Consider the following 25,745-nt stretch of genomic DNA (forward strand, 5'->3'; position numbering starts at 1 on the left):
CCTGTCAGGGGAAGGAAGAGGGTGAGGGGGATGTAGCCACTGGGGGCGGTGGGGGATTGGACACCAGCACTGAAGAGGGAGAGTCCAGAGTGAGATAGTGAGCTAGCGTCTAGTGCAGTGTGGTCTCTACAGAGTGAGATAGTGAGCTAGCGTCTAGTGTGCTGTGGTCTCTACAGTGTGAGATAGTGAACTAGGGTCTGGTGTGGTGTGGTCTCTACAGTGTGAGATAGTGAGCTAGCGTCTGGTCCGCTGTGGTCTCTACAGTGTGAGATAGTGAGCTAGCGTCTAGTGCAGTGTGGTCTCTACAGTGTGAGATAGTGAGCTAGCGTCTAGCGCAGTGTGGTCTCTACAGTGTGAGATAGTGAGCTAGCGTCTAGCGCAGTGTGGTCTCTACAGTGTGAGATAGTGAACTAGGCTCTAGTGCACTGTGGTGTCTACAGAGTGAGATAGTGAACTAGGGTCTGGTGCAGTGTGGTCTCTACAGTGTGAGATAGTGAGCTAGCGTCTAGCGCAGTGTGGTCTCTACAGTGTGAGATAGTGAACTAGGCTCTAGTGCACTGTGGTGTCTACAGAGTGAGATAGTGAGCTAGCGTCTGGTCCGCTGTGGTCTCTACAGTGTGAGATAGTGAGCTAGCGTCTAGTGCAGTGTGGTCTCTACAGTGTGAGATAGTGAGCTAGCGTCTAGCGCAGTGTGGTCTCTACAGTGTGAGATAGTGAACTAGGCTCTAGTGCACTGTGGTGTCTACAGAGTGAGATAGTGAACTAGGGTCTGGTGCAGTGTGGTCTCTACAGTGTGAGATAGCGAACTAGGGTCTGGTGCGCTGTGGTCTGTACAGTGTGAGATAGTGAACTAGGGTCTGGTGTGCTGTGGTCTCTACAGTGTGAGATAGTGGGCTAGGGTCTGGTGTGGTGTGGTCTCTACAGTGTGAGATAGTGAACTAGGGTCTGGTGTGCTGTGGTCTCTACAGTGTGAGATAGTGAACTAGGGTCTGGTGTGCTGTGGTCTCTACAGTGTGAGATAGTGAACTAGGGTCTGGTGTGCTGTGGTCTCTACAGTGTGAGATAGTGAACTAGGGTCTGGTGTGCTGTGCTCTCCATGCACAGAACTCAAGGACCAGGATCCACGTACCTTACGGCTGCTGTCGGGTGACCTGTAGGTCAGCATGTAGTTATCGATGTCTGCAATGGGCGGTTGCCATGAAATGAGGGCGCTGCGATGGTTGACCTCGCTGGCTGTCAGGTTCTGCGGTGCATCCATGGCTGTGGGTTTAAGGGTCAGAGATCAGAGAAACCAGATTTGACCTTCTTTCCTTCAGTGGTGAATTGTTTTACCTGTCCTGATGATGTGATCTGCAGTTCCCCATGTCCTGACCTTTCCACATCTTATCTCCGTCAGAGGTGTGTGTGTGTGCGTGTGTGTGTGTGTGTGTGTGTGCGTGTGTGTATGTGCGTGTGTGAAGAGCTTGAGCAACATTCCTACTGACAGCATGCAAATAAGGTGCAAACACAGGTGTGTGTGTGTGTGTGTGTGTGTGTGTGTGTGTGTGTGTGTGCAGGTGGGTGTATGCTAGTGACACAGTGACAGATCCACTCCAAAGGAGAAGGCAGTTAGATGGTGGGTGTTGCCTCCTCTTCTGGTCTCTCTGCGTGGGCCCTTATTACATTAGCATGCCTCTCTATCTGCAGCACACACACACACACACACACACACACACACAAAGCCCCTCTATCTCTCTCTCTCCCTCTCTTTTCAACTGCCCATCACCACACACAAATACAAAATTTGCATTCTGCCAGGGATGTATCTAACCAGCAAGCCCCCGTTGGCAGCTGATTGGATCATTATTGTTTTGTCGCGCGCGGTACATGGTGCACCCTCTTTATAAAATACACATACCAATAACCATCTCCCTGTACCAGCAGGAACTAGAACAGGAGAGGAACGTGGAGGGGTATGTACACTTCCGTACCGGTGCCAACAGGAGGCGCCCTCAGCGTCTTCATGCACGCACGTATGTTAATAGTGCTGCCCTGCAGCGCCATCGTCCTCCTGTATGGGACCTCAGACGGTGCCGACGCTACCTGAGAACCTATACATATTCATATCCACGGCTGGATCTCCATAACTATTAAAGCAGTACAGTAGTCCAGACCAGAGACAAGCAGCACTCCTCCATGGGGAGGCATCAAATCTGTCATGTGTTTTCATCTCAATTATCTGCTAAGCTGCTGTAAGCTCCCCAATAAATGCCAAAATGACGTATTTTTGACACCCCGACAGCCCCAGAAGGGGAGTCCATATATTACCCAACATCCTGAGGTTGTTTATCCTAATCTTTTTTTTTTGTCCCATGATGCATTTCAGGCGCTGCGTTTTATCAGAGCTCCACAGCGTCTAAACCTACTGTGCTGTCGGGGCATAACTGTCTCCAAATGAACCTGACACTAAATTAGGCACAAAGAAGCAAAAACCAAAAAAACGTCGTTTGAAGTCAGACGAATCCGACCGATCTCGGAGGCCGATTCTGTATCAAGATCCCGGCAGCCTGCAACAGGGCTGCCGGAGCTGGTGGCCTGTGACACTTTTACATGCAACTTAATTTTCTCTAAACAACACGGCCTAGTGAAAACGTCTGGAAGGCTGTTTGAGGTTGAGGTCGAGCTCCGACACTCCTGAAAGTGGAAGCCACCATGATCCCATTTGATTTTCCTGGTGTATATATATATATATATATATATATATTTTTTTTTAACAAGGTCAGGAATTAAGCCGTGGTGCATCTGCACTCGGTAGCTGTTGCCCCTGTCGGGGAGGGGCGGGGAGGCGTAAAGACTCCACTGGTCTGTGTGTGCTTTGGAGGGGAGTGTGTGCTTTTGGCATGGCACTTACGCGTGAGGAACGTGGTGACGATGGTGCCGCTGGTCAGGGGACCCTTGGTGGCGTACAAGCTGGCGGAGTAGGCCGTGCTGGGAAGCAGGTGGCTCAGCTCATGATTCTGTTTAGTCCCCTCCACCAGGAAGGTGTCGGCTGTCACTACGGGGGGAAACGTCAGCGCTAACGTTCAGGTGAAGTTCATGTGAAAGGTGGTCGGCTCATGTTAGTTCCGTGCAAAGGGAATTGTGACAAAGGCAGCTAATGAGTTTTTCATTTTTGTAGAGTTGGTATGAAGTCAAACCGTTTCATTAAAGGCTTGTATTACACTGAAGTCTAAAATTATGTGTTAAATTAACTGCAGCAGAGCTGTATTTACAACTAGACATACTTTCAAATCCCACTGCAGTGTATCTAATATCACCCCGGTAATTTTACCTTCTAATGTAAGTTATAGGAGACAATACATTTGCTTTGACTCCCCAGAGTCCATATTTATGTGCACAATCTTGACTTGAAATCTGGCACCTGAACAATCCATAACCAAGCAAACAGAATAAAGCCTCCATGGTGTGGGGGCACTTGAGTCAATACAAAACAACACCTCTTAACATGCAACTTGGCTGGCAGTACTGTGAACGCTGCACTGTAGATATCATCTGTGCTGCAATAGATACAGGCCTGCAGACGGAGACATGCTGTGCTCTGCCTCTCGCTCTCGCTCGCTCTCTCTCTCTCTCTCTCTCTCTCTCTCTCTCTCTCTCTACTACCCTGGTTGCGGGTGACGGTGAGGACGTAGTTATCCACGCTGGAGAGCGGCGAGACCCATCTCAACAGCGCCCCCTGCGGGGTGACGTTCAGTGCCGTAAGCTCCATGGGCATGTCCATGGCTGCAAAAACAGAAAAATGAGAGAAGGTTGCAATGATAGACAGGAATCAAATCACAAGCAGCACAGCGCAGAGATTTTTGTTTTTTAAAAACTTGGATTGCAGGATTTTTGCACAGGTTTACATAGCAAATCTCAACAGGTTGAAACTAATTTGTTTTGATGATCTGTCTGGAGAAGATCACAATTTCCTTAATTAGCTGAGATTGGAGGGAAAGTTATACAGTTAAATATGCGTAGTGTTGGTGGGCGCGGACAGCTCTGTGTGAGAGGACGTGAGAGGAGACTTCACCACCAAATCTGTCTCGCTGTTAGGAAACACGTCCCTGCACCGCAGGACAAATTCCACCTTTCGAAAAGGAGCTGGAAATTTCTGCTAATTTGCTGATATTATAATCACATCGGGAGGAATCAGGAGCAAGGCTCTGCCTGTCCTTCTAGTAGCTTTATCTTTTCATCAGGTTTTACTAAAAAATATTGCTGCTTGATATTTTTTTCAATCAATAAAAAACTAATAAAAAAATCCTCGATCTCTCAATATATTAACACTGCCATGGTTCTGGACAGCTATATCCGGCTCACAACACCCAGAACCAGTTCTGAGATCTGGTCTGGTCCTGGGGCAGAGGTAACTTTGGGTCGACTCCACCCTCTACAGCCGCTGCCCTTTATGGGCGCTCGCTGGGCTCGCTGACCCAACCTTTTCCTAGGCTAAGTCCATCCAATGATTGACTCCACACGCAGGGCTTACGTAGACACTCAGGTACTCCTCATCTCTCGAACCGTTTCCCAGTGGCCCCGGCGTCCGGTTTCTTGTTTTTTTTTTTCTTTTTCCTCTTAAGGTTCCTCGTCTCCGCGCCTGGCCACGGCGGAGTCGCCACGCTGTTTTTAACGAGCGGCTTGGACGTTTCTGAAAGCGTCTCTGTACCCTTTCGCCAGTTTGCAAACCTCTGAACATGTTAATCCATTACTCTGTTATCAGCTTCAGGAGGGTGGGAACAAAAACTCTTGATGTCCAGCAAGTTCAAATGCAGAGGAACAGTGGTTTAAGAGAACACCATCTGCCATATTAAAATATGAAAATGTTAGACGTAATTAACTGTAAGAGTGCCTTTTTTTTTCCTATGCATGCTCTCTGCCACCTGAAACTACTAATTAATTCTTTTCTTTAGTTCGAGCCTTGAACTCATTATCACCTCAAAACCTTCAATGTGTGGCTGGAAAAAAACACCTCCAAAAAACCGGTCCTGCCAAGTCATGACTTAAATCCTGCAATAATAGGCCATTATCAGCTCTCTGCATTTGCCTACAAATAATTAATAATGACTAATAATTCATTTGAGTGTGGTCAGTGTTTTCATATCACTGCCAGCACACCAGCACTTAAAGCGTGAGACGCAGTACAGCCAGGGGATTAGAGCTGAAGTTATACATTTCCACTCCGAAAAGGATCCTTAAAATGAACCTGCTAATTTCCCTGCAGATTATGTTTCTTCTGTAAGAAGTGGTTCGATGCCGGAGGGCTGGCCGATACTCGTTGCGATACTCGTCGCGATACTCATCGTGATACTGGTCATGATACTCATCGCGATACTCATCTCAAAGCACCCGGATCACATCGTATCTTGGAACTACTGTGATCCAAAATCCTGTGATATTAAACGCCCCTGACAACAAGAGGCGAGATCGGAGCTTACTGCCAGCAGTCCAGGTGCCTAAGCTCGTACTAAACATGTCAGAAGCTCCAGCTCTGCTTTTCCCTGTTGTGTTTCAGTGCTGTAACAGGACCTATACACCACAACTTTCTTCAAACAAATTAAGCCTTAAGCTTGCGTGAAAAACAGAGTTTGTTAGGAGAGCATCCACTCCGTCTGAGACAGAGGAAGGCTGTTGCACCAGGGCTGGAAAATCCCTAATCGTGACAGCGTAAACAAGACTGATCCGGCAGTGGGTAAACGGCGACACCTGTGAATACGACGGCGCTGACTGGCTGACTCTCTCTGCTCCCCCGCGCGGCGTTCAGCGTGATGTCGTACTCTGTGGCAGGGTGAAGGTTGGTCAGGGTGTAGTTCGTCACGTCTTTATCGATCACCACACTGTCCACTCGACCTGCGACACGACACGTAAAAAACACCGTCGACCCCTCTGCGGTTCGCAGTCATGTCTGAAACATAGTACAGTCTGGCTGCAAATGTGGGCACCTCTGGCAGAGCGGTGGGACATTTTGTAGTACTCGAAGGGGGATAAAGGGGGAAGCCAAGACACGGTTACCGAATCCTCGGTGATGTACGACACGGCCATCTCTCTGGGAGCGTCCATCCCTGCAGTGGAGACAACCACACGCCAATGACCCAGCTGATCTAGGTTGGACACCCCCCCGACCCCCCCCCGACACGGCGAGAAGACAAGTTAGCACAGCGACCTTTGGCTTTTCAGTGGAGGATAAACCTTTAACGGCAACGTTAACCCCTCGTCTCGTTTTACGGCTGTTTTCTGCAGGACCCCATGGGCGAGAGGTGCATAGAGAGTCTATGAGGGCATGTGCATTATAAACGAATGCTGTTCTTTACCAGCGAACCGTTCGTGGTTTGTTTATTTATCCCAAGAGTTCTTACTGTTGCTAAAGCAAAGGTTACCAGGGAACGATTTCGCAAACAATTACACAGACTATGAGGTTGTGTGTTATTCCAAAGATCAAAGGGGAATAAACATAATGACTTCTGGCATTACTGAGGAACAGGGGCATTAAAAAGAGGAATAAAACCTTCCACCCCTACCCATATTCATTAGATTAATGCATTCAGCTCACAGACGAGGGGTGGCAATTCATAAACGGGCTGCCAGCCTCATTTACATGATTCTGGACTGAAATGTTCCTGAGTAAATGAGTTGTGATTATTCATGTATGTATATCTTAAATCATTATCCATTCAACAGGGCAGTCTGTACAGACCCTGAATGCATTTTCTGTATTGAAATGCAGTTTACAGACACAGTGGTGGGAATAACAAGAATAATGTTTTTGGCAGCTTCTAAATACACTGTGTCAGTGTCTCTTGAGCTGCCAGGCCTCTTGACGCATCTGTGTATTACAAGATGCTGAAAACAGAAAAGAAAGAAAGAAAAAACCCATTGCAGAGCGAATCACAGTTGTAAAAACAGACGAATCCATTTAGTGGTTCTTTAGCGCTTAGCATCCAAGACACAAAAACAAACGAAAAACAGAAGCACCCTTGCCCAGATGACATGCTAGCAAGGACGCACGCACGCACGTGTTCTCCGCGACAAGCGCATATAATCCGACTAGTCAGCAACAACTTTGAAATCTGCCCGGCAGGACGGAGTGCAACCGCAGAGCAGAGCTGCAGGACCAGCTCGCACACGTCGAAAGGCGTTAGTCAAACTCCATCCTGCACCACGCTGCCTCGACCCCAACCACCGTCTGTAAAGATGCAAAGAGGACGTCCATCGAGACCGTTCTCTGCCCCGGCACCCAGGTGTTGGCACGAGCCTCCACTGGCTGTCCGTACATCTGAGACAGCGGCTGTCTCCAAACGAAGCCTGAAAACTCACCTTTTCAGTCTCTCAGCACTTAAATATGCAATTACGTATTAAAAATTACTCTTCTGTTACATGTTTATTGCCTGACAGTGTTCTTAACACGCACCAGTTTATAGTGCCATGAAGACATGTGTCTGATACAGAAGACATGGTGCTTGTGCAAGCGGCTCTGGACAAGGGCGTCCGCCGCATGCTGTAAACGTGAACGTTAACAGGGTCACGCCTCTCGGGCCCTCACGCTTTACTGACGCCTGCACAGTTAGACAGAGGTTAGGAAGAGTGTTACACCGTGCTGAATTCATTAAGACAAAAAAGGATAAAATAAAAAACACGCCATGGCTGCCATGGGGAGTTTTAATGAGGATAGCGTTCCGAACAATAAAATTAAACCTATTAAAATCAACACTTTTTCTGTAAGAAACTTGCACCTGGGGGTGGGGTGGAGGGGTTTCTAATTTAAAACGACCTAATTTAAAATTCATTAGAAAGCCATTTTAGAAATCTGTTATCAAAACGTGCTGACACGTCTTTAAAACAGATGCATAAACGCATCGGAGGACTGGCCGCAAAAAAGGATCTCAGATCAGTCGGAAAGCTGCAAAGAGCTGCTCGTTGTTCGTCGCTTTGTGGAGAAAGGCAAGCCTGACGTCAGAGGTTTTCCCCAGGCAAAGCTAACCCTCCATAGTGTTGTCATTTTAAACGCACGGATTACTTGGTAATTAGCTGGGGAGTTCAGAGCAGCGTATGCTAGGGGCCAGGAGAGGAGAAACGATTTATCGCAGAAGCAATCGACAAGCAGAATCAGAAGATTCTTCATTATTATATGCTCAGACTATACAATTATTTATTTTCAACTCAGAATATATACTGACGTAAGACTGAAATGGGTTTGTCTGCTGCGGCCACTGCGGTCACTTATGACATTAGACCACCACACTTGTCTACTGTTCACCAAATATATTGCAGTGAAGGCCATGTGGTTCAAGATGAAAAGAAATATATATATATATATTTATTTATTTATTTATTTAGCCATTGTATTTAGTGACACAGCCTGAGCAGATGCTGCCTTGCCTCACCAGCTGTGGTGTTATTCTTTTCAGAGATGAATTTGACATTTGCTTGTGTTTGTTTGATTATTGTCTAGTTGACCTGCATTCTCTCACAAGCAGCTCACACGATGTTACCCTGGATTCAACTCTGGAACCAAAGTGGTGGCGTCCTTGGTGATGTCAGTGAGTTTCTGATATTTTTCACTCTTCATAAAAGTGTTTATTTATTTGTTCCAGAACCGAATGTCATCTCTCTGTGCCCCATGTCAGTGGTCTCATGTCTAAAACCAACACGATATTTCACAAAACTCAGAATACTGTACACTTCATTTGAATGACCGAGTCATATGAGTGACATTAAAACAGTCTAAACGGTGAGTTAAATGGGTGGGTTTGTCAAATATCTTAAGAACCATCGACACCAACGTTTAAAATGCAGGACTGGATTTTTGATGCTGAGCAAAACAGCAGTACCTGTGAGGACCGTGCCGGTGACTGGCTCTGAGGCAGTGTCTCCGTGCATGGTTACTAGGGTGATTACATACTGCCTCGAAGGAAGCAGGCCTGACAGGATGGCTTTGGTTCTGGATCCATCGAGAATGACCACGGACTCGACACTGGACTCATGGGTACCGTAGTACAAGTCGAAGCGATCGGCAGGTGGTGCAGGAGCGCTCCAGCTGACGGCCAGCGAGTCAGCCGTCACGTCCGAGAAGTAGAGCTGGCTCACGGGGCGGAGCCCTGCAATCAAAGGACTGCCGTTTAACATGACTGATTCCCAGGAAGAACCTGAACTCGTCGCTGATTGGTGAACCTTCGCATGGAAGTAGAGTGACAGCGAATGAAAGTGAAGCGTGCAGAACGAGCGCAGGATGTAAGGGAACGGAGAGCAGTTGCAGAGAACTGAGCGTCCAGACGGTGGGCCAACGAAGAATCTCAGAAAGAGATGAGCATGGGGATGAAATGAGATGAGCAAGCAAAGACGTCGATAAGACTCGTTATCATCACATCAAAAGGAGGCAGGAGTCTAAGTTCATCTGCCTGGCAGGTGAGCGAAGTATCGATGTGCAGGTGTTTAAAGGTGTGTTAAGGAGAAGTAGAGAGCCAGATAGAATAGATAGATAGAACCAGATAGCGTAGCGTAATCATTCAGACAGAATGAATGGAACAGAATGGATAAGCCAATAAAATGAATCTCACTGTCCCTCTGTAGGAATGTGATCATTACAGCACCAGTTGCTGCACAAAGCACAGCTTTTTTATATCACACATATTGGGCAATTATCAAACCTTAACTGAATAATCATCTATTCCTAGAAAAAAAATGGTGGATCTGGTGTCTTTACATTTCTTTTGGTCCCTAATTAATTTAGTATTTGGCTTTACATCAAATACTGATAGTGGTGGGCTACGCCTCATGGCCTGGTGTTACAACTGCTTCCCATGAGGAGCACGTGCAATTCCAGAATCGTGCACAACTTCCCCAGGCCTCCAGGGATTTACCTGTGAAGGCATCAATGGTGGCAGCTGAGCTTTGCTGCCGCCCCCGCTGGGCTGTGACTGTGATGGTGTACTCGGTGGCTGGCTCCAGCTCCCTCAGGGTGGTGCTGCTGATATCTCTGGGCACCGTCAGCTCAATGCTCACCCCACTGGCTGAGGTGTAGGTTACCCTGTAGTGGTCGATGGGTCCCTGGACCTTGCCCCACAGCAAGGAGATGGTGTTGTCCGTAGATGCGGTGACTGTCAGGTCCATGGGGACATCCAGACCTGGCGAGGAGAAAACACGGAACAGAAGGAGGAAGATCTTGGGATGTGGAATGACCATAGAAGCCCGATAATCGTGATTGAGGTTCATGCGAAAATAGCAGCAAGATTTAACAGATGAGCGAATGTTAAATAGTGAACATATGGCCTTTTCTCCATTCTGATACTGGCATCACAGACCTTTTACACATACGGAATATTCCACAACTCCACAAAACAGTTTTGAACATTTTTGCTGTTTTCAGTGTGAGTAAAGGGTGCAGTGGAATACCAGCACAAACACAGCTCCTCAGACTAATCCCAGCATAGCTGAATCACCCCTCACTTTAATCAGTTCACCCCTCTCTGTTGGCTTTATTCCTAGGACATTAAAACTTAAAACTTGCAGCCATTAAACCTATGATCTAGAAACCAAACCTAAGTCACACAGAGCTTACTAATTACAGGCCTATATCAAAAATCTCCTTTATTACAAACGTTCTTGAAAAAGTGGTTTCAATACAACAATGCTCTTGCAAAAGAATAGCAGATTTGAAACCTTTGAGTCAGGATTCAGGCTTGTCAACAGCATTGTCTAGAGTCTCCAACGGTCTACTGTTGTTATTAGACAGAGGCTATTCTACTGTTCTTGTGCCTCTTGGTCTTGCTTGACACCAAAGATCACAGGATCCTGACTGACAGGCTTGCAAATCTAGTGAGAATTAAAGGTCGTGCTCTCTCTTGGTTTAAATCTTATTTGACCAATCACTCTCAATTTGGCTGAATGATGAATCCTCTGATCTTACAAAGGTTACGTATGGTGTCCCACAAGGGTCAGTGCTTGGCCATCTGCTCTTTCCCCTGCATACGCTACCACTCGGTGCCATCGTCCGCAAGCCTGGCATTAGCTATCATTCCTATGCTGATGACACCCAGCTATATGCAGCCAAACCAAATAAACCCTCCGATCTTAACAAAATAGAAGAATGTGTAAAAGAAGTTAAATGTTGGGTGGCAACAACTTTCTTCAACTTAATCCAAACAAGACTGAAACCTTGTTATTTGGCCCTAAGGCTAAAAAAAAGAGATCTCAAATCACACACTTAATCTAGATGGCTATGGATGATGAATCTGAGCTCTCCTTTGTTACACACATATGTAATGTAGACTTTCTTAACCTCTACGCTGGACTACTGCAATTCTGGTTTTACTCCCATTCTATCTGTCCTGCGGACAGATATCATGTTTACTATAAAATATGCCTTATGACATATAAAACTGTAAAAGAGCTGGCCTCTCTGTATCTCAGAGAACTTACTGAACCCCGTGACCCTGCACACACCCATCGATCACATGGTGCTTGCTTGCGGACTGTGCCATCAATAAAAAACCGAGCACTCTGGTATAAGGCACCCCAAATATGGGATGTACTTCCTACCTCAGTACGGGATTCGGACACACACTCTCTTTGTCTCACTTTAAAGCTCACACTCACTATAAAACTAGACTGAACACCTACCTGTGTGCACAGGCCTTGGCTAGCAATATTGCGCTCATGCAATGCTATAGTCACAGTTATTATTGCCTGCACACATCTTTCTATGCGTTATGCTGCCACATTCCTCGCTAGTCGGCCAAAGTGATACGGACTGTCCCTGGACCAGTCTCTACCGCCATGTGGCCATCTGCCTCTCTGCCGACCTGTCCCTGGACCAGTCTCTACCACCATGAGTTCATTTGCTACTGCAAGCCTCTTGAAGGAAAGCCTTGACAAGACCTGGCCCTGGACACCGACACATTATTGCCATGTCACACTTCAGAATTAGAGAATATGTTGTCAGTATAATCCCCCACTTGCTATCATCCTAGTTCACATTTATTGTTATCCAGTGTTCATAGCATACATGTTGTCCAGGAAGATGCCCCCTTTTGAATCTTGCTTTCTCTTTGTGTTTCTTCCTCTCAGCCTGATGGAGTTTTTCTCACCACTGTTGCCTTTGGCTTGCTCTGTTGGGGCTTGGACCCAGACTTATGTAAAGCTGCTTTATGACAACAGATGTTGTAAACAGTATTATATAAATAAACTTTGCTTTGCTTTGATTTGCTTTGCTTTTTTTCCCCTCAGGCTGTTGCTCAGAGATTCTTGATACCTTGAGATGCTCCGAAAGCTGCAACATAATTGGAAATTTGGACTGCTCACCAGTCCTGGCGTTCATTGTGGCAGGGGTGCTTTGTTTGGCACCAAGATGGGCCGAGATTCCAATGCCATATTCGGTACCAGGCAGCAGATCTGAGAAGAGAAGGACAGTTAAGAGCATGAGAGAGAAACTGAATGAATCATTTGTGGTCCAAGGAGAAGTTTCACTTTATAATATTAAACAGAATAAATTTCCGAGGAATAGCAATTAGAACAATGTGGTATTTGGATTGTAATGCATTACAAATTCATCACTGACGCTGAGGAACCGGCCTCCCGCAGAGCCCAAATGTGTTTGAAATGTTTGGTTCTGAGTTTTAAAGGAAGCGGCAACTTCAGGCAGATGACAACCTGCCAATTAAAACCACAGCAGAACCTGCCCAGGAGTCCAATGTGTTGTCTTTTGATGTATTGCTTATGCTTTATAAATCGCATAACTAATCAAAAAACTAGAGCTCAGCACTTGATTCTCTACTAACGAGGGAGGCAGATATCAATACCCACCCTCCCGAATCCAAGAGAATCTCTCTAAAGGCTTTTGTTGCGCAGTATTGTCCCATAACTCAAATTTTAAACATGTAACCACAGGATATGTTCAGCTTGCAGTCCGGTCATAAGGGCACTTGATGGTCCATCCGCAGCAAGGAAAACTCGTATCTCAGTGCCAGTGTGCTTAGAGGGTGATACCAGGGAGTGCACACAAAAAGGTGCATGGTACAGGATCCATGAAGAGTGCTTCTGTGTGAGAAGCTGGAGTTTATAGGAATCCCTGCCTAAAACTTGCTCGAGGCTGTTTAGCGCATTCAGTCGCATCCTGGATGGGAATGCTACGTAAGGTAAGATGGTGGATTGAATGTGACATTAGCTGAAGGATTATCTAATGTTACTGTAACTCACCAGCCAGGAGATTATAACAAATAACTGGATGAACTCCCTCTTTAATGTTAACAGTAGTTTGAACATTTATCAGTGACTACAGTGTAAAGACACATCCATGAGAGGCAAATGTATACTTTCCAGTCTGTGATATGGATGGGGTTTTGTTCTGGGTGGAGCGATGCTCACCCGTGAGCGTGATACGGGTGGTGCCCCCACTGCCACGTGGGACCTCCACTCTGTCGTATTGGTCTCCAGCCAGCGTGCTGTACACCACCTGGTAACCCTCCACATCTGCCTCACTGTTCTCCCAGTCCAGCTCCAGTGAGGTGGACGTCTTTGACACCACCCGCGGGTCTTTGGGGGCGTCAATCTCTGAGGAAAACGACAGGACTGAGAAGAGTCATGCCACCTGGAAGCGAACCTCACCCGCTGGGTTCAGCACGTCACAGGGTTTAAAGGACTTGTTCATCCTGAATGAAATTTACAGGCAGGCGTAAGTAAGAAAGAGGAAACAAGTGAAGATATTAGATTAACCGCGTGATGAGTGTTTCAGTAAACCGCAGTATAACTGCATAGCTCTTTGTTTACACACTCTATATTAAAAGGGATGTTTCTGACCTGTCTGTCATAGCAGCAATAACACTTACCTCCCTTCATACGACCGCACTGTTCAATACGTTTCCTTTTGAAGGTCATAATATTTATTACATCGGTGTTATAAAGGATGACCGCGCACAGACAGTCTGATATTACGGGATGCGGTTCATGTCTGCAGTAAGTCTACACCGGCATGGGTTTTATTTATAAATTAATTTTTCTCTTAATGACTGCAGTGTAATCGATTATAAAAGTAAAAAAAGCATAACTAAAAATTGATTGCAAATGAAGAAATATTTGAGGGTAGATGTTTGTGACAGCACTGTGTCTGTGTATAATGCGATCCGTAAAGTCCTTAAGTAGAATTAAATGTCTGATCTGTGTGTGTGTGCGTGTGTGTGTGTGTAGCGCGTGATAAGAAATGTTTCTCGTGCGTGGCTCACCTGTGGTAAACTGTGCGGAAATGGCATCACTTTCGTTACCCCCGCGGACCCCGCTGACGGACACGTCGTACCTGGCTCCGGGCCGCAGCACCTGCAGTGAATACTGACTCAGCGTGGGCTGCAGGCGGAACGTGGTCCTGGGCCCATCCGTGCCCGCTAACCCGTAACGCAGGACGATCTGGTCCACCTTGGCGCGCGGCGGCGTCCATTCCACGAACGCCACCGTGTCTGACACGTCGCGGACCACCAGCTGCGCTGGCCCGTCAATTACTGGGGAAGGGATCGAGTACGGAAATAACAACACAAAAATTACACTACAGGTCATAAGCCATGATCATTACACACTTCATTAATATAGATGATATTTGTATGATTCAGATGTGTCCTGTAAGGAAATAACACTTATTAGAGCTATTTGCAGGATTATATAAGGATTACGTCTCAGTATTTGGGTTGTTTGTGGAGTAGATGTATGCACTGGGACTGTTGCGATGAATAAATGTCACAGTGACTAATGAGGCGTGTGGCATAACTTTACCCTGTTCTTATCAGGAGATGGAGATAGAAATCTGCCTTAAGCCACTTTCACCAGGAGATAGCCCTGAGCCACAGACCTGACATTTCTTATTGGATATATAGCACCAAAAATAGCTACAAAGACAGGGTTTTATTCAATGTGATTTCATTAGAGATCCCATTATTACAATGTTTCCATGGAAATTGTGTGAAGTCTAAAAGAAGCACCAGGCTTCATTTAAAGAAGAATGAGGGTTTGGAAACTGGGAATGTCAGAGACAAGCGTAACTTTCTGCCTCTAGTTCTATGTCATTCATTTACAGAGGCACGTAACTTTAACACTGTACACATTAAGCGTAACTTTGTCTTGGAGTTAACAGTAATCTCATTAATAGAACTATGTGCTTGACATTAGATGACCAATACATTTCATATCTGGCATAAGGACCAATTTTCTTTAAAACAAATAATTGGATTGTGGGAATATTTAACATAGTTTTCACAGGGATCAGTGAGAACATTTGCATACTAATCATGTAGTAACCAATCAGGTGGTGTAGTGCAATCATCTCTGAGGTTTCATAACCAATCAGGCGGTAGTGTAGTAGGCGGTAGGTGATAATCTGAGGTTTCAGATCCCCAGGATTCATACTTCTCAACTACTCTTGTTATTTCTGAATAATGATAAAAATACTGATCTGATTGGATATATAAGGACTTTGGACATACACAGAGACGGTGGACAAATGGCATGGGTCTTAAACATACTGCCTGTGTGAGGTCAATAATTCCGCTCTTTGGCAATAAACACAAAGGCAGGTTCGAACCACAGTGTGAAGAAAGAATCCACAAGAGTGGTTACATTTTGTGTTTCGAGGAAAAATATCACTGACATTACAGACATATTGTACACAGAACCAATAAAACAGGCCCAAACCAGGTTTATGAACAGAATCTGATGCACAATTTAACTTCACCGGTTTCCACTTCTACATTCACTGTAAGTAATTGTAAAGTAGGCAGTTCCTTACGGCTGTGTCCAGTCGTCAGACACGGAAATGTCTCTTTTAAGAGGGCTTTCCACCCAGCTGTTACAGACGAAGATAAATCTTTGCACACATAAATAAATAAGTGACATCCAGATTTATCTCTTCCAATAGGGCATCTGTACTGGACATATTGAAATATTAATGGTGTCCCATACATAATTAATTCCCCTTTAATTATGCTTGACAATGAGGCTTGGTTGAAATTAATGACATTTTCACTGCAGATACACAGTTTGATTGTTCTGGAAAGGTTCAATTGAACCTAATCATTCTATCTGCAGAGGTTGAATTCTGGGGTGAAGTTTACATTTAATGCATAATTGCTGACAGACCTGCTAATACATTAAGGTGACGTTTTGCATTAGGTGAAGCTATGTGACACTTCCCAGCTTATTACAACCCCCCCCCCCCCCCCCACACACACACACACTCACACACAAATGCGTGCAAACACACACACACACACACACATTCACACACAAATGCGTGCAAACACACACACATTCACACACAAACGCGTGCAAACACACACACACACACACACACAAACGCGTGCAAACACACACACACACACACACATTCACACACAAATGCGTGCAAACACACACACACATTCACACACAAACGCGTGCAAACACACACACACACACACACACACAAATGCGTGCAAACACACACACACACACACACACACACACACACACACACTCACGCACACAAGCATCTTTGTCTCTGTGTCTCTTTCCCTCTTCTCTCTCTCTCCCTCTCCCCCACACTTCAAAGATGTCCTTGGAGCCCAAAGTGGGTCATGTTTAAGCATAAGCACTAAACCGGCTCGGCAAGCAGGTGCGCTCACGTGTGGTGATGGTGGTGGTGAGTGGCTGACTACGGCCCTGATCCTTCAGTGCCACCAGGCTGACTGTGTACTCCTCCCCGGGTCTCAGACCCGTCTGGTGAAAGGACCGGATAGTGCTGGGAAGCTGAGCTGTCATCCCTCCATCGTTGTCCTTGGTAACAGACGCGCACACACAAACATGCATTCACACATGCATACAAACATATAGATACACATACACGCACGTATACACACATGCACACACAAGTACATACACACACACACAAACCCAAGCATGTATACACACACGCGCACACACACACACACACACACACACCAAGCATCAGCCATTTGTCTGCCACCCTGATCGTGCAACACAACATCAAGGGGCAGAGAACCAGGCAGTAAACAATGAGCAGACAAGTTGAGGGCTTGGGCCCACTCGGGTGGCCCCAGTCGGGGGTGTTGACCAGGTTCTTGTGTGACGAAACATTTGCCCATAAGACCGAAATATCGTCTCCAGTATTTGTTCTTGTTTACAGGGAACTGTTGTGCATAACTTCAGCCAAAATGCTCACAACCATATGCTGCTATACGTCTGAAATGAAGTAACTGCACTGGAGGAGACCAGCTCTGCCCTGTTTCTTTGAAGACCCCCCCCCCCCCCCCCCCCCCCGCGAGCTAATCCATTACGATATTGTGGAAGATCAAGAATGCTTATGCTACCTTTTAGTCGCGAGCCTTCTTCAGTGAATGCTACCTCCCCTAATGCGATTTCTCTGGTTGGGGGGATGGGGGGCTCCTTTCTCTGGACGTTTTCTGTTGCCTGCCTCCCCTCATCCACGGAAAACTGAAGAGCCCTCACTCCTTTGTAGTCGCCAGGTATCCTCTCCAAAGCTCCCGACTTTGTTTCCATGGTATTTTCTTTTTTATTCTGGTGTCTTTCATCTAAAGCTCAGGTTCTGTAAAACGTTGAGGGAGCGAAAGCGCGTTTCTCCCAGACAGGGGCTGAGAGAGTGGGAGTTTAAAGAGGCTGACGTTTGGAGAGCGAATTAAAGGGAAAGTTTGACCAACTTTAAACACGGCATTATTGCTTTTATGGGCTCTCAGACTAAACTGTCCACTGGCCAGGCACCAACCTGCTTTAGAAATGAATCCTTCCTAAATAAAACCATAGACCGAGCTCTTCAGGTGGCCATTACCAGCAACACAATCTCCCTTTTACCTGTCTATTCTTATTGCCAAAAGAGAATATTTACTCGGTAGGCAAAGTATTTAAATTTGGCATTAATATCCAGCTCCAGTGGTTCACGCGTCCCCGGAGCCTCAGCAGGGTCCTGTCAAAGGGAGAAAGACACATTTTTCTAACGGAGAGAGACAGGTTCCCGCCTGCTGTTCTCCGGGTGACAGGTGTGCGTCTCCAAAAGCGGGCCGCGCGCTGTAATGTCATTTGTCACGTCGCTGCTCCTCAGCGAAGCACGAAGCACAAACGTCGGCTCCGTGGCCAGCTGAGAGGAGGCGAGGACTGCGAGATTTCCTCTCTGGCAAATGGCACACGAGGCTCATTGTTCCTGCACTTTACAAAGGAGGTGACCATGAAAGCCTTGGTGTGCATTACTATGCCTTTCAGTTCGGTTTCACATTAATTATATGCAGGCAGTTAAAAACACACACACGCACGCACGCACACACACACACACACACACACACACACACACACACACACACACACAAGCTAAAAAGCACAGTCTATGCGGCAAACAAATATGTGAGCTGACGCTTGTTTTGTGTGGGGCGGTAATCTATCACCAACCAAAAGGGCACAGACAGCCCTGGGCAGACGCGGACTTCAGTTCAACCCACGTTGCAGAATGGCAATAACGCTGCGCGCATGTAAGCACTGGAACGGTAGGAAAGGGCTCGGAGGGACGGTGGAGCTCCCGAAGAGAAGCCTTACCTTGGGGATGAAGCTCACTTCCCAGCCGTCAAACACGTGGTCGAAGGCCTGCCACTGGACCTCCACCGACGTCTCCGTGATGGATTTAAAGGACAAACCATCTGGATTCGAGAGATCTAGAAAGCAAAGATTGATGTGTCATTGGCTCCCATCTTGAGAAAGCTCAATAAATCACCATTACTGCCTGGAAAGGAAACACTATGCTCCCGCATTTTTCCCAGAACAGGAGACCAATGTGAAAGAATTGGTTCAGGAACATTGGTAGATGGCATATACTTGAACAAGTCTCCAGCAAATGCTACAAACAAATGCAATTTCCACCCATGCATTGATAAACCTTTATAGATGGGTTTATATGCCAAGCCCATAAAACACAGACAAACCTACAATATTCTTTATATTGTAAACAAACACAAGTAAAGCATATTGTAAACAAATCTTGCTGAGAATGTTGTCATCAAACATAGAGCTCAGAACAATAGTGCCACAATTTTATGAAGCAGTGGTTTATCAGAAGCAATTCTGGATATATGCCCAAGAAAATATAACATAGTGTCAGATTCCTAAAAGTATATTCTAAATGAAAGTATGACTGCATATGGTGCTTACTGAGTACCTTGAAATAAAAAAATATTTTAGAGTCTTTTTAACACGTCACTTCCTAATCTTTCTGTCCTCTCTTCACTCTCAGTCCGTAGGTCTAAATCCTATCAGCCATCCGTGATTATTGGTGTTAATATAAGCAGGAGCAGCTCATGTTGATAACAGCCAGATGCCAATTACACGGTGTGATTCCTTTCACATTTAATTTGTGGCTGTTTTCTTGATTAAATTATTTGCAATAACTCACGTGGCTGGGGCTTACCCGGTACTGGTTAATACTGTAATGTCTCACGTGGCTGGGGCTTACCCAGTACTGGTTAATACTGTAATGTCTCACGTGGCTGGGGCTTACCCAGTACTGGTTAATACTGTAATGTCTCACGTGGCTGGGGCTTACCCGGTACTGGTTAATACTGTAATGTCTCACGTGGCTGGGGCTTACCCAATACTGGTTAATACTGTAATGTCTCACGTGGCTGGGGCTAACCCAGTACTGGTTAATACTGTAATGTCTCACGTGGCTGGGGCTTACCCAGTACTGGTTAATACTATAATGTCTCACGTGGCTGGGGCTTACCCAGTACTGGTTAATACTGTAATGTCTCACGTGGCTGGGGCTTACCCGGTACTGGTTAATACTGTAATGTCTCACGTGGCTGGGGCTTACCCAATACTGGTTAATACTGTAATGTCTCACGTGGCTGGGGCTAACCCAGTACTGGTTAATACTGTAATGTCTCACGTGGCTGGGGCTTACCCAGTACTGGTTAATACTATAATGTCTCACGTGGCTGGGGCTTACTTGGTACTGGTTAATACTGTAATAACTCACGTGGCTGGGGCTTACCCGGTACTGGTTAATACTGTAATGTCTCACGTGGCTGGGGCTTACTTGGTACTGGTTAATACTGTAATAACTCACGTGGCTGGGGCTTACCCGGTACTGGTTAATACTGTAATGTCTCACGTGGCTGGGGCTTACCCGGTACTGGTTAATACTGTAATGTCTCACGTGGCTGGGGCTTACCCAGTACTGGTTAATACTGTAATGTCTCACGTGGCTGGGGCTTACTTGGTACTGGTTAATACTGTAATAACTCACGTGGCTGGGGCTTACCCGGTACTGGTTAATACTGTAATGTCTCACGTGGCTGGGGCTTACCCGGTACTGGTTAATACTGTAATGTCTCACGTGGCTGGGGCTTACCCAGTACTGGTTAATACTGTAATGTCTCACGTGGCTGGGGCTTACTTGGTACTGGTTAATACTGTAATAACTCACGTGGCTGGGGCTTACCCAGTACTGGTTAATACTGGGTTTTTGGACTGGTTTTTGGACTATTAACTATGAGGGGTGTGCTGTGTTATCCTGGCTGGTGTTTTTTTGCTGTACATGGCTGTCAGGCAGGATTGCGAGTGAAGTGCCCCTCAGCACTCTGCCTGTCTGGCAATGGCACCCAGCAGGTGGCAGTCATTTAATCATATCCTGTTGGCAAAGAAAGCCAGTTGTGTTTGTGTGTGTGTGCGTGTATGTGTGTACAAGCGAGTGTGTGTGTGTTTGTGTGTGTGTGTGTGTGGTGTTCTATAAAGTGAGTCATATCCTGTAGCAGCAGAGAGGCACACTCACGGGTGTGTGTGTGTGTGTGTGTGTGGAGGGACGCTCACAGGTGGAGACGAGGATACTCGCTGGGACACTGATCACGTCGGTAATCACGGCGTAAACGTTGATGTTGTACTCCAGACCCGCCTCCAGATCCCCGATGCTGCTATTGGTCACACTTCCTTGAACCCGCAACTCCATCTGGACACCACCAGGGCTCGTGGGAATGTAAGTGATCAGGTAGTCCGTTACAACCGATGACCCCTCCCACTCCACTTCGATGGTATGTTCCGTCACTCCTCGAACCCGCAGATTCATAGGTGATGCCACTGTGGAGACAGAAAAGGGGGAAATGTGTTGGCGAATCATTCAAATTTGTTTTCTTACACTAAACTAAGGACAGAGTGAAATGTAAACCTTCAAAATGGTGAGATGACATTTGATTTACAGCTAATGGTATTTTAATCAGCTAACCTTGTTCGATTCATCCTGCTATTTAGGTGTATGGAATATGGAATATTGTACACACCTGCTGTCTACTGACAAATGTCAGTAACTCTGGATAGACTATCTAGTAAAAACAGAAACAGTTTCTATCCTAACAGCAATTCTATTATTCAACATTTATATATGAGGGGTGTAAAGAATGAATCACCATTTGTGCACTTGAAACTGGAATATTCTAGCATTATCATACACGACACTTTGTTTTGATCTTTTCATTTGTGTTTTATTTTCTGTATCTTGATTTATCTTTATTTCATTGTTCTCCTGAAATGTGTGAGTGTGTATCTGGGGCTGGATCAGAAAGAGGTCATTTTAATTAGCAACGCGGGACCCGGCCATCTGTGACGGAGAGTGAGAGGCAGCGCGCCGTTATTCTCAGGTGCATCTGGCCGCACTGCTCCATAAAGCCGGCGATACATTACGAAATGCAAATCCAACCTCTCATAAACCCAAGCTGTGGAATGGCAGTGCTGGCAATGTTCATGAGAGAGAGAGAGGGGGAGAGAGAGAGAGAGAGAGAGAGAGAGAGAGAGAGAGAGAGAGAGAGAGAGAGAGAGCAGATTCCTCTGTCTCAGTGGGGGGCGGTGAGAAGCCCCCAGGAGACACTGTACATGTGAGAAAGCGATTCCCCATGTGCCTGACAGTTGCCCTCTCTGCTCCTCCTACTCCAGCGACCCCTCAAAGGGGAGGGGGAGGGGTCTCTCGGTACACACTCAGCCAAATGTCCTACTCCACTGTCCTCTCTGTACTGCTTTAAGTGGCGTGTCGGAGTCGTTCTTTCTGACCGAGCACCGCGGAGGAACGGCAGACAGCCTGGGGCTTGGCAGCTGCTTGACTGGATGCACTTTGCAAACTCAGGCAAAGTAAGACCCAGTTGGACAAGTTCAGGTGGGAGGAGAACATCTTTAATGGGAACTAAACCAGTGGATGTGGGAGCTCTGAACAACCAGGACTCCCCCCGTAGAGCAGCGTGGGCCCCAAGTCATGGGCTGAGGCCGACACACGGACACACAAACACACTCTCCAGCAGGGCAAACCACAAACACAGCTCTCTGCCAGCACCGAGACCCGAACTACAGCGGGTTGGTGTGTGACGCAGGAAGAGGCGTCTCTTTCTGCGTTAAAAACGGAGTTAATTCTGACTGGAGTCGGAGTTTACTCTGATTTTAGTCAGAGTTCAGACTAACTGGAGGTGGAGTTAATTCTAATTGGAGGCGGAGTTATGTGGTTGTCTGCATCAGGAGGTAGAGCTGCTAATTTCTACAAAACAAGAAACAAAGAAGAGACACAGTTAGTGTCCAGCTGCTGGATCCCCTTCAGTTATGTGATTTCTACGGAAATACCACAAGGTGTGACTGAGGTAGCTGCAGCAAACACCACACCAGTCCAGCCTAACATCGCCTCAGCAGTGTCCAGCAGGTATGGATGTATCTGTGGAGACTAGCGAGTGCCACGTTTATTTCCCAGATCCTGGACAGCTAAATCTTGGACGGCTCTGTTAGGAAGGGGAGACGAGGAACTCTGAGACACGGACCAGCACTTTAAGGCACCTTGGCACCTAAAAAAATGAATCCCTGGTCCTTATGAAACTTTGTTGACCGTAGTCAGCTTTAGAAATACCAGCGTTTTTCAGTCCACACACATGCCGTAGCTTGGCCCTAGTGCCTAGCTTGGGAAACACAAATTTATTCTGTTTGAATTTCAAAGTTAATTCATCTCTCACTTCACAGAATTGTTGTGCTGTGCACTGTCACATGTCTGAATGTTAAATGTCCCCCCTATAGTCCTTCTGGTCTATTGAAATGAGAAAACAGGGCTAAATAATTGAAGGCAAAGCCCTATTGTCGTAAACCTTCTCTTTAGTAAACCAACTTCTGAACCTGTGAATGCTGGAAGAATTAAAGCGCCCAGCTCTGTATACGTGGACCCCCTCCCACACTCGGGTCTCCTAATTGCAGTGAAATAAGCAATTTTGCTGCAAACAGATCTGACTGAAGCGCGATCGCTAACATGACTTGCCCTGTCTCTCAAATCTCCATGCTGCCACTTGATGGAGACGCTGGCGTCTGCCGAAGGAGGCTTTACTGGGCACTGCCACATGCGGGCGAGCCGGGTCACGAACTGCCTCAGCCCGGGGGCACGTTCGCCGCCCTGGAAGGGACTTCAGACGAATTAACGCTAGTGGGTGCCAGCTGTCAGATACAGCAGCCAGCTGCATTGGCGATGGGACGTGTGTGTGATGTGTGTGTGTATGTGTGTGTGTATGTGTGTGTGTATGTGTGTGTGAGCTGTAAGACGTGTTCGCATGTTTCACCATTAAAGATAACCTTAACATTCTTAAGAATAAGGAGGTCACAGAAAAATATCTTTGTAATCATTACAAGTATCTTCCTTAAAAAGGTCAGTTAATTTTCTTTCAAATAACATTGAAAAAACCCACCAACCCCATGTTGTGTTATTTATTTATTTACTGTTTTCTAGCGGAAGAGCAGTAAGTGGACAGAACGCTGACGTTGCATTTTGTTTTGACACAGTCAGCGTATCACTAAGTGCCTGTTAAGACACGGAGATAGAAATGGACAGAACGCCTTCAGGATGTGTTCACTACCCATAATGCATTTCACACGTACACATCCAACTCTGTCTCCAACAACAGGCTTCCGGCTTCAGGACAGAGACTAGACCAATGTTTAAAATGAACCAGCCAACGGGAAGTCTGGGCTTTAAAGGAGCGTTCTGCTTTCCAAGTTCGCGTGTTGGGAAATGTCTGGAAATGTCTGTCTGGCAGGCTGCACTGTGCTCCGCAGGAAAGAGTGAGGAACGGATTTAGAATTGCCTGGCTGGCAATGAGGCAAGCCGAATCTACGAGGAATTTCGTGGCAGTATTTCTGGAACACTATAGTGATCAGCAATTATTTTTCACAACTTCTGAAAGCTTACATGTTGCTGTAGGATAATCCGAGCATCGTTGCATAATTAAGGAAGACATTCAAAATGTATGGTGAGCTGTTTCAGGGTTTAGTAGGTGTGGCCGAGAGCCTCTGACCTGCTGCGCAGTCGTCCCCCGCATAGCCGTCCTGGCACAAGCAGAATCCGGCCCTGCAATCGCCCTTTTGGCTGCAGTTGTTGGCGCAGAAGACGCGGGAGCAATCTTCTCCCAGGAACCCCGAGCGGCAGTGGCACGTGCCGTTGAGGCAGACGCCCTGGTGAGAACAGTCGTTCAGACACCTCCCCATGGAGCAGTCCTCCCCCTCGAAGGCCTCCTCGCACACACACTCGCCGTCGATGCAAAGGCCGCGCTCCGAGCAGTCGCCGGGGCAACGCGCCTCCGAGCAGTTCTCGCCTCCGAAGTCCCGGTCGCACATGCACTCGCCCTCCACGCACACGCCCTGTCCGGAGCAGTCATCCGGGCAACGCAGCTCCGAGCAGTTCTTTCCTGTCCAGCCCTCCTCGCACACGCAGCCGCAGATGTCGACGCTGAAGGTGCCATGACGGCCGCACTGGGAATCGGGCTCCGGGTGACCTGAGACGGAAAACAGAGCACAGGTGTGATATACCTGCAGCAGAAAATAAGTGTGACATTCCTGCCAAACTGCCGCTGAAAACAGAAAGCAGGTGACATACTAGACAACACGGGGAAAATTATACCTGCTGACCTGTGGCAGAACTCAGGTGTGATATACCTGACAATCTCTAGCAGAACTCCGGTGCGATATAACTTGACCTGCAGTACAACACAGGTGTGATATACCGACTGCATGTTGCCAGTGTCTGGTGTTCAGTGACGACATTGCTCACAGTTTCCTCAATCTAAACAGAAGATGACCCAGAACCACCAATTCACAAGTGATACGACATGCTGCAATGTCATTAGCACGAGCAAACATAGCTTCACTTGCTCGCTTCTTCCTTGACATCCGGAAACACCTGGGAATGCGTTAGCTCCACCCTAAACGAATGGGGGGGACAGACCTTTGCAACAATCTCCTACAACCTTCAAGAATCTCAGTAACCTCCTACTCTGCCTCGTTTGTTTAGTTCAGCGTGACGTCGCCCTCCCTACGCTGCGCCTTCCGCCGGCTCCACTACCCCTGCGGGCCTCCGCCAGGTTGCCGTGCAGGTGCACATCCTCCAAAGTGCACCTCGGAGACGTTAAACGAGCGTGACACCACATCGTCCACAACGCCGGTGTCTCGGTAGACTCCTCTATTTAGCCATGAAGACACACACCAGCAGGAAAAGAGACGGAAGGCGATCCCTAAACTCTAATTCAGGGCCTTTATATTAATTCTGTCCTTTCTGTCTGCTGAATAAAATAAGGCAGGATAAATCTCAAATAATGCTGGGTAAATGGCGCATGCTTCTTCCAGGCAGTGCATCTAGATCTAAGCCTAACTGAGGTTTGTGCAGGTGATCCAGTTGAATAAGAGATGGATCACTGTACCAC

The 25,745-nt window shown here is 46.8% G+C and overlaps 1 protein-coding gene and 1 long non-coding RNA gene across 4 annotated transcripts in view; one reads left to right on the top strand and one right to left on the bottom strand.

The window, feature by feature from the left end:
* tnr (tenascin R (restrictin, janusin)) overlaps positions 1-25,745 on the bottom strand; it is a 111,618-nt gene that overhangs the window by 14,118 nt on the left and 71,755 nt on the right. For 2 of the 3 annotated variants that reach the window (XM_035536376.2, XM_027011367.3), the window contains 14 exons: positions 24,345-24,821; positions 20,857-21,120; positions 18,589-18,704; positions 16,653-16,803; positions 14,232-14,501; positions 13,378-13,563; positions 12,316-12,405; positions 9,876-10,139; positions 8,847-9,113; positions 5,961-6,080; positions 5,725-5,868; positions 3,643-3,762; positions 2,891-3,034; positions 1,130-1,260 (listed from right to left, as the gene is read on the bottom strand). In XM_035536376.2, coding sequence (XP_035392269.2) covers positions 1,130-1,260; positions 2,891-3,034; positions 3,643-3,762; positions 5,725-5,868; positions 5,961-6,080; positions 8,847-9,113; positions 9,876-10,139; positions 12,316-12,405; positions 13,378-13,563; positions 14,232-14,501; positions 16,653-16,803; positions 18,589-18,704; positions 20,857-21,120; positions 24,345-24,821 — 2,744 coding nt within the window. The remainder of the gene's footprint in view (positions 1-1,129; positions 1,261-2,890; positions 3,035-3,642; positions 3,763-5,724; positions 5,869-5,960; positions 6,081-8,846; positions 9,114-9,875; positions 10,140-12,315; positions 12,406-13,377; positions 13,564-14,231; positions 14,502-16,652; positions 16,804-18,588; positions 18,705-20,856; positions 21,121-24,344; positions 24,822-25,745) is intronic. The other variant, XM_081703288.1, reaches the window with a different exon arrangement.
* Positions 5,984-12,380, top strand: LOC145652586 (uncharacterized). The gene is made up of 3 exons (XR_014118815.1): positions 5,984-6,123; positions 8,468-8,555; positions 12,241-12,380. It is a non-coding gene; the product is annotated as an uncharacterized LOC145652586 (long non-coding RNA).

Source organism: Electrophorus electricus, chromosome 20 (genome assembly GCF_041902795.1).
Source record: "Electrophorus electricus isolate QZ-2024a chromosome 20, ASM4190279v1, whole genome shotgun sequence".
Classification (NCBI taxonomy): Eukaryota; Metazoa; Chordata; class Actinopteri; order Gymnotiformes; family Gymnotidae; genus Electrophorus; species Electrophorus electricus.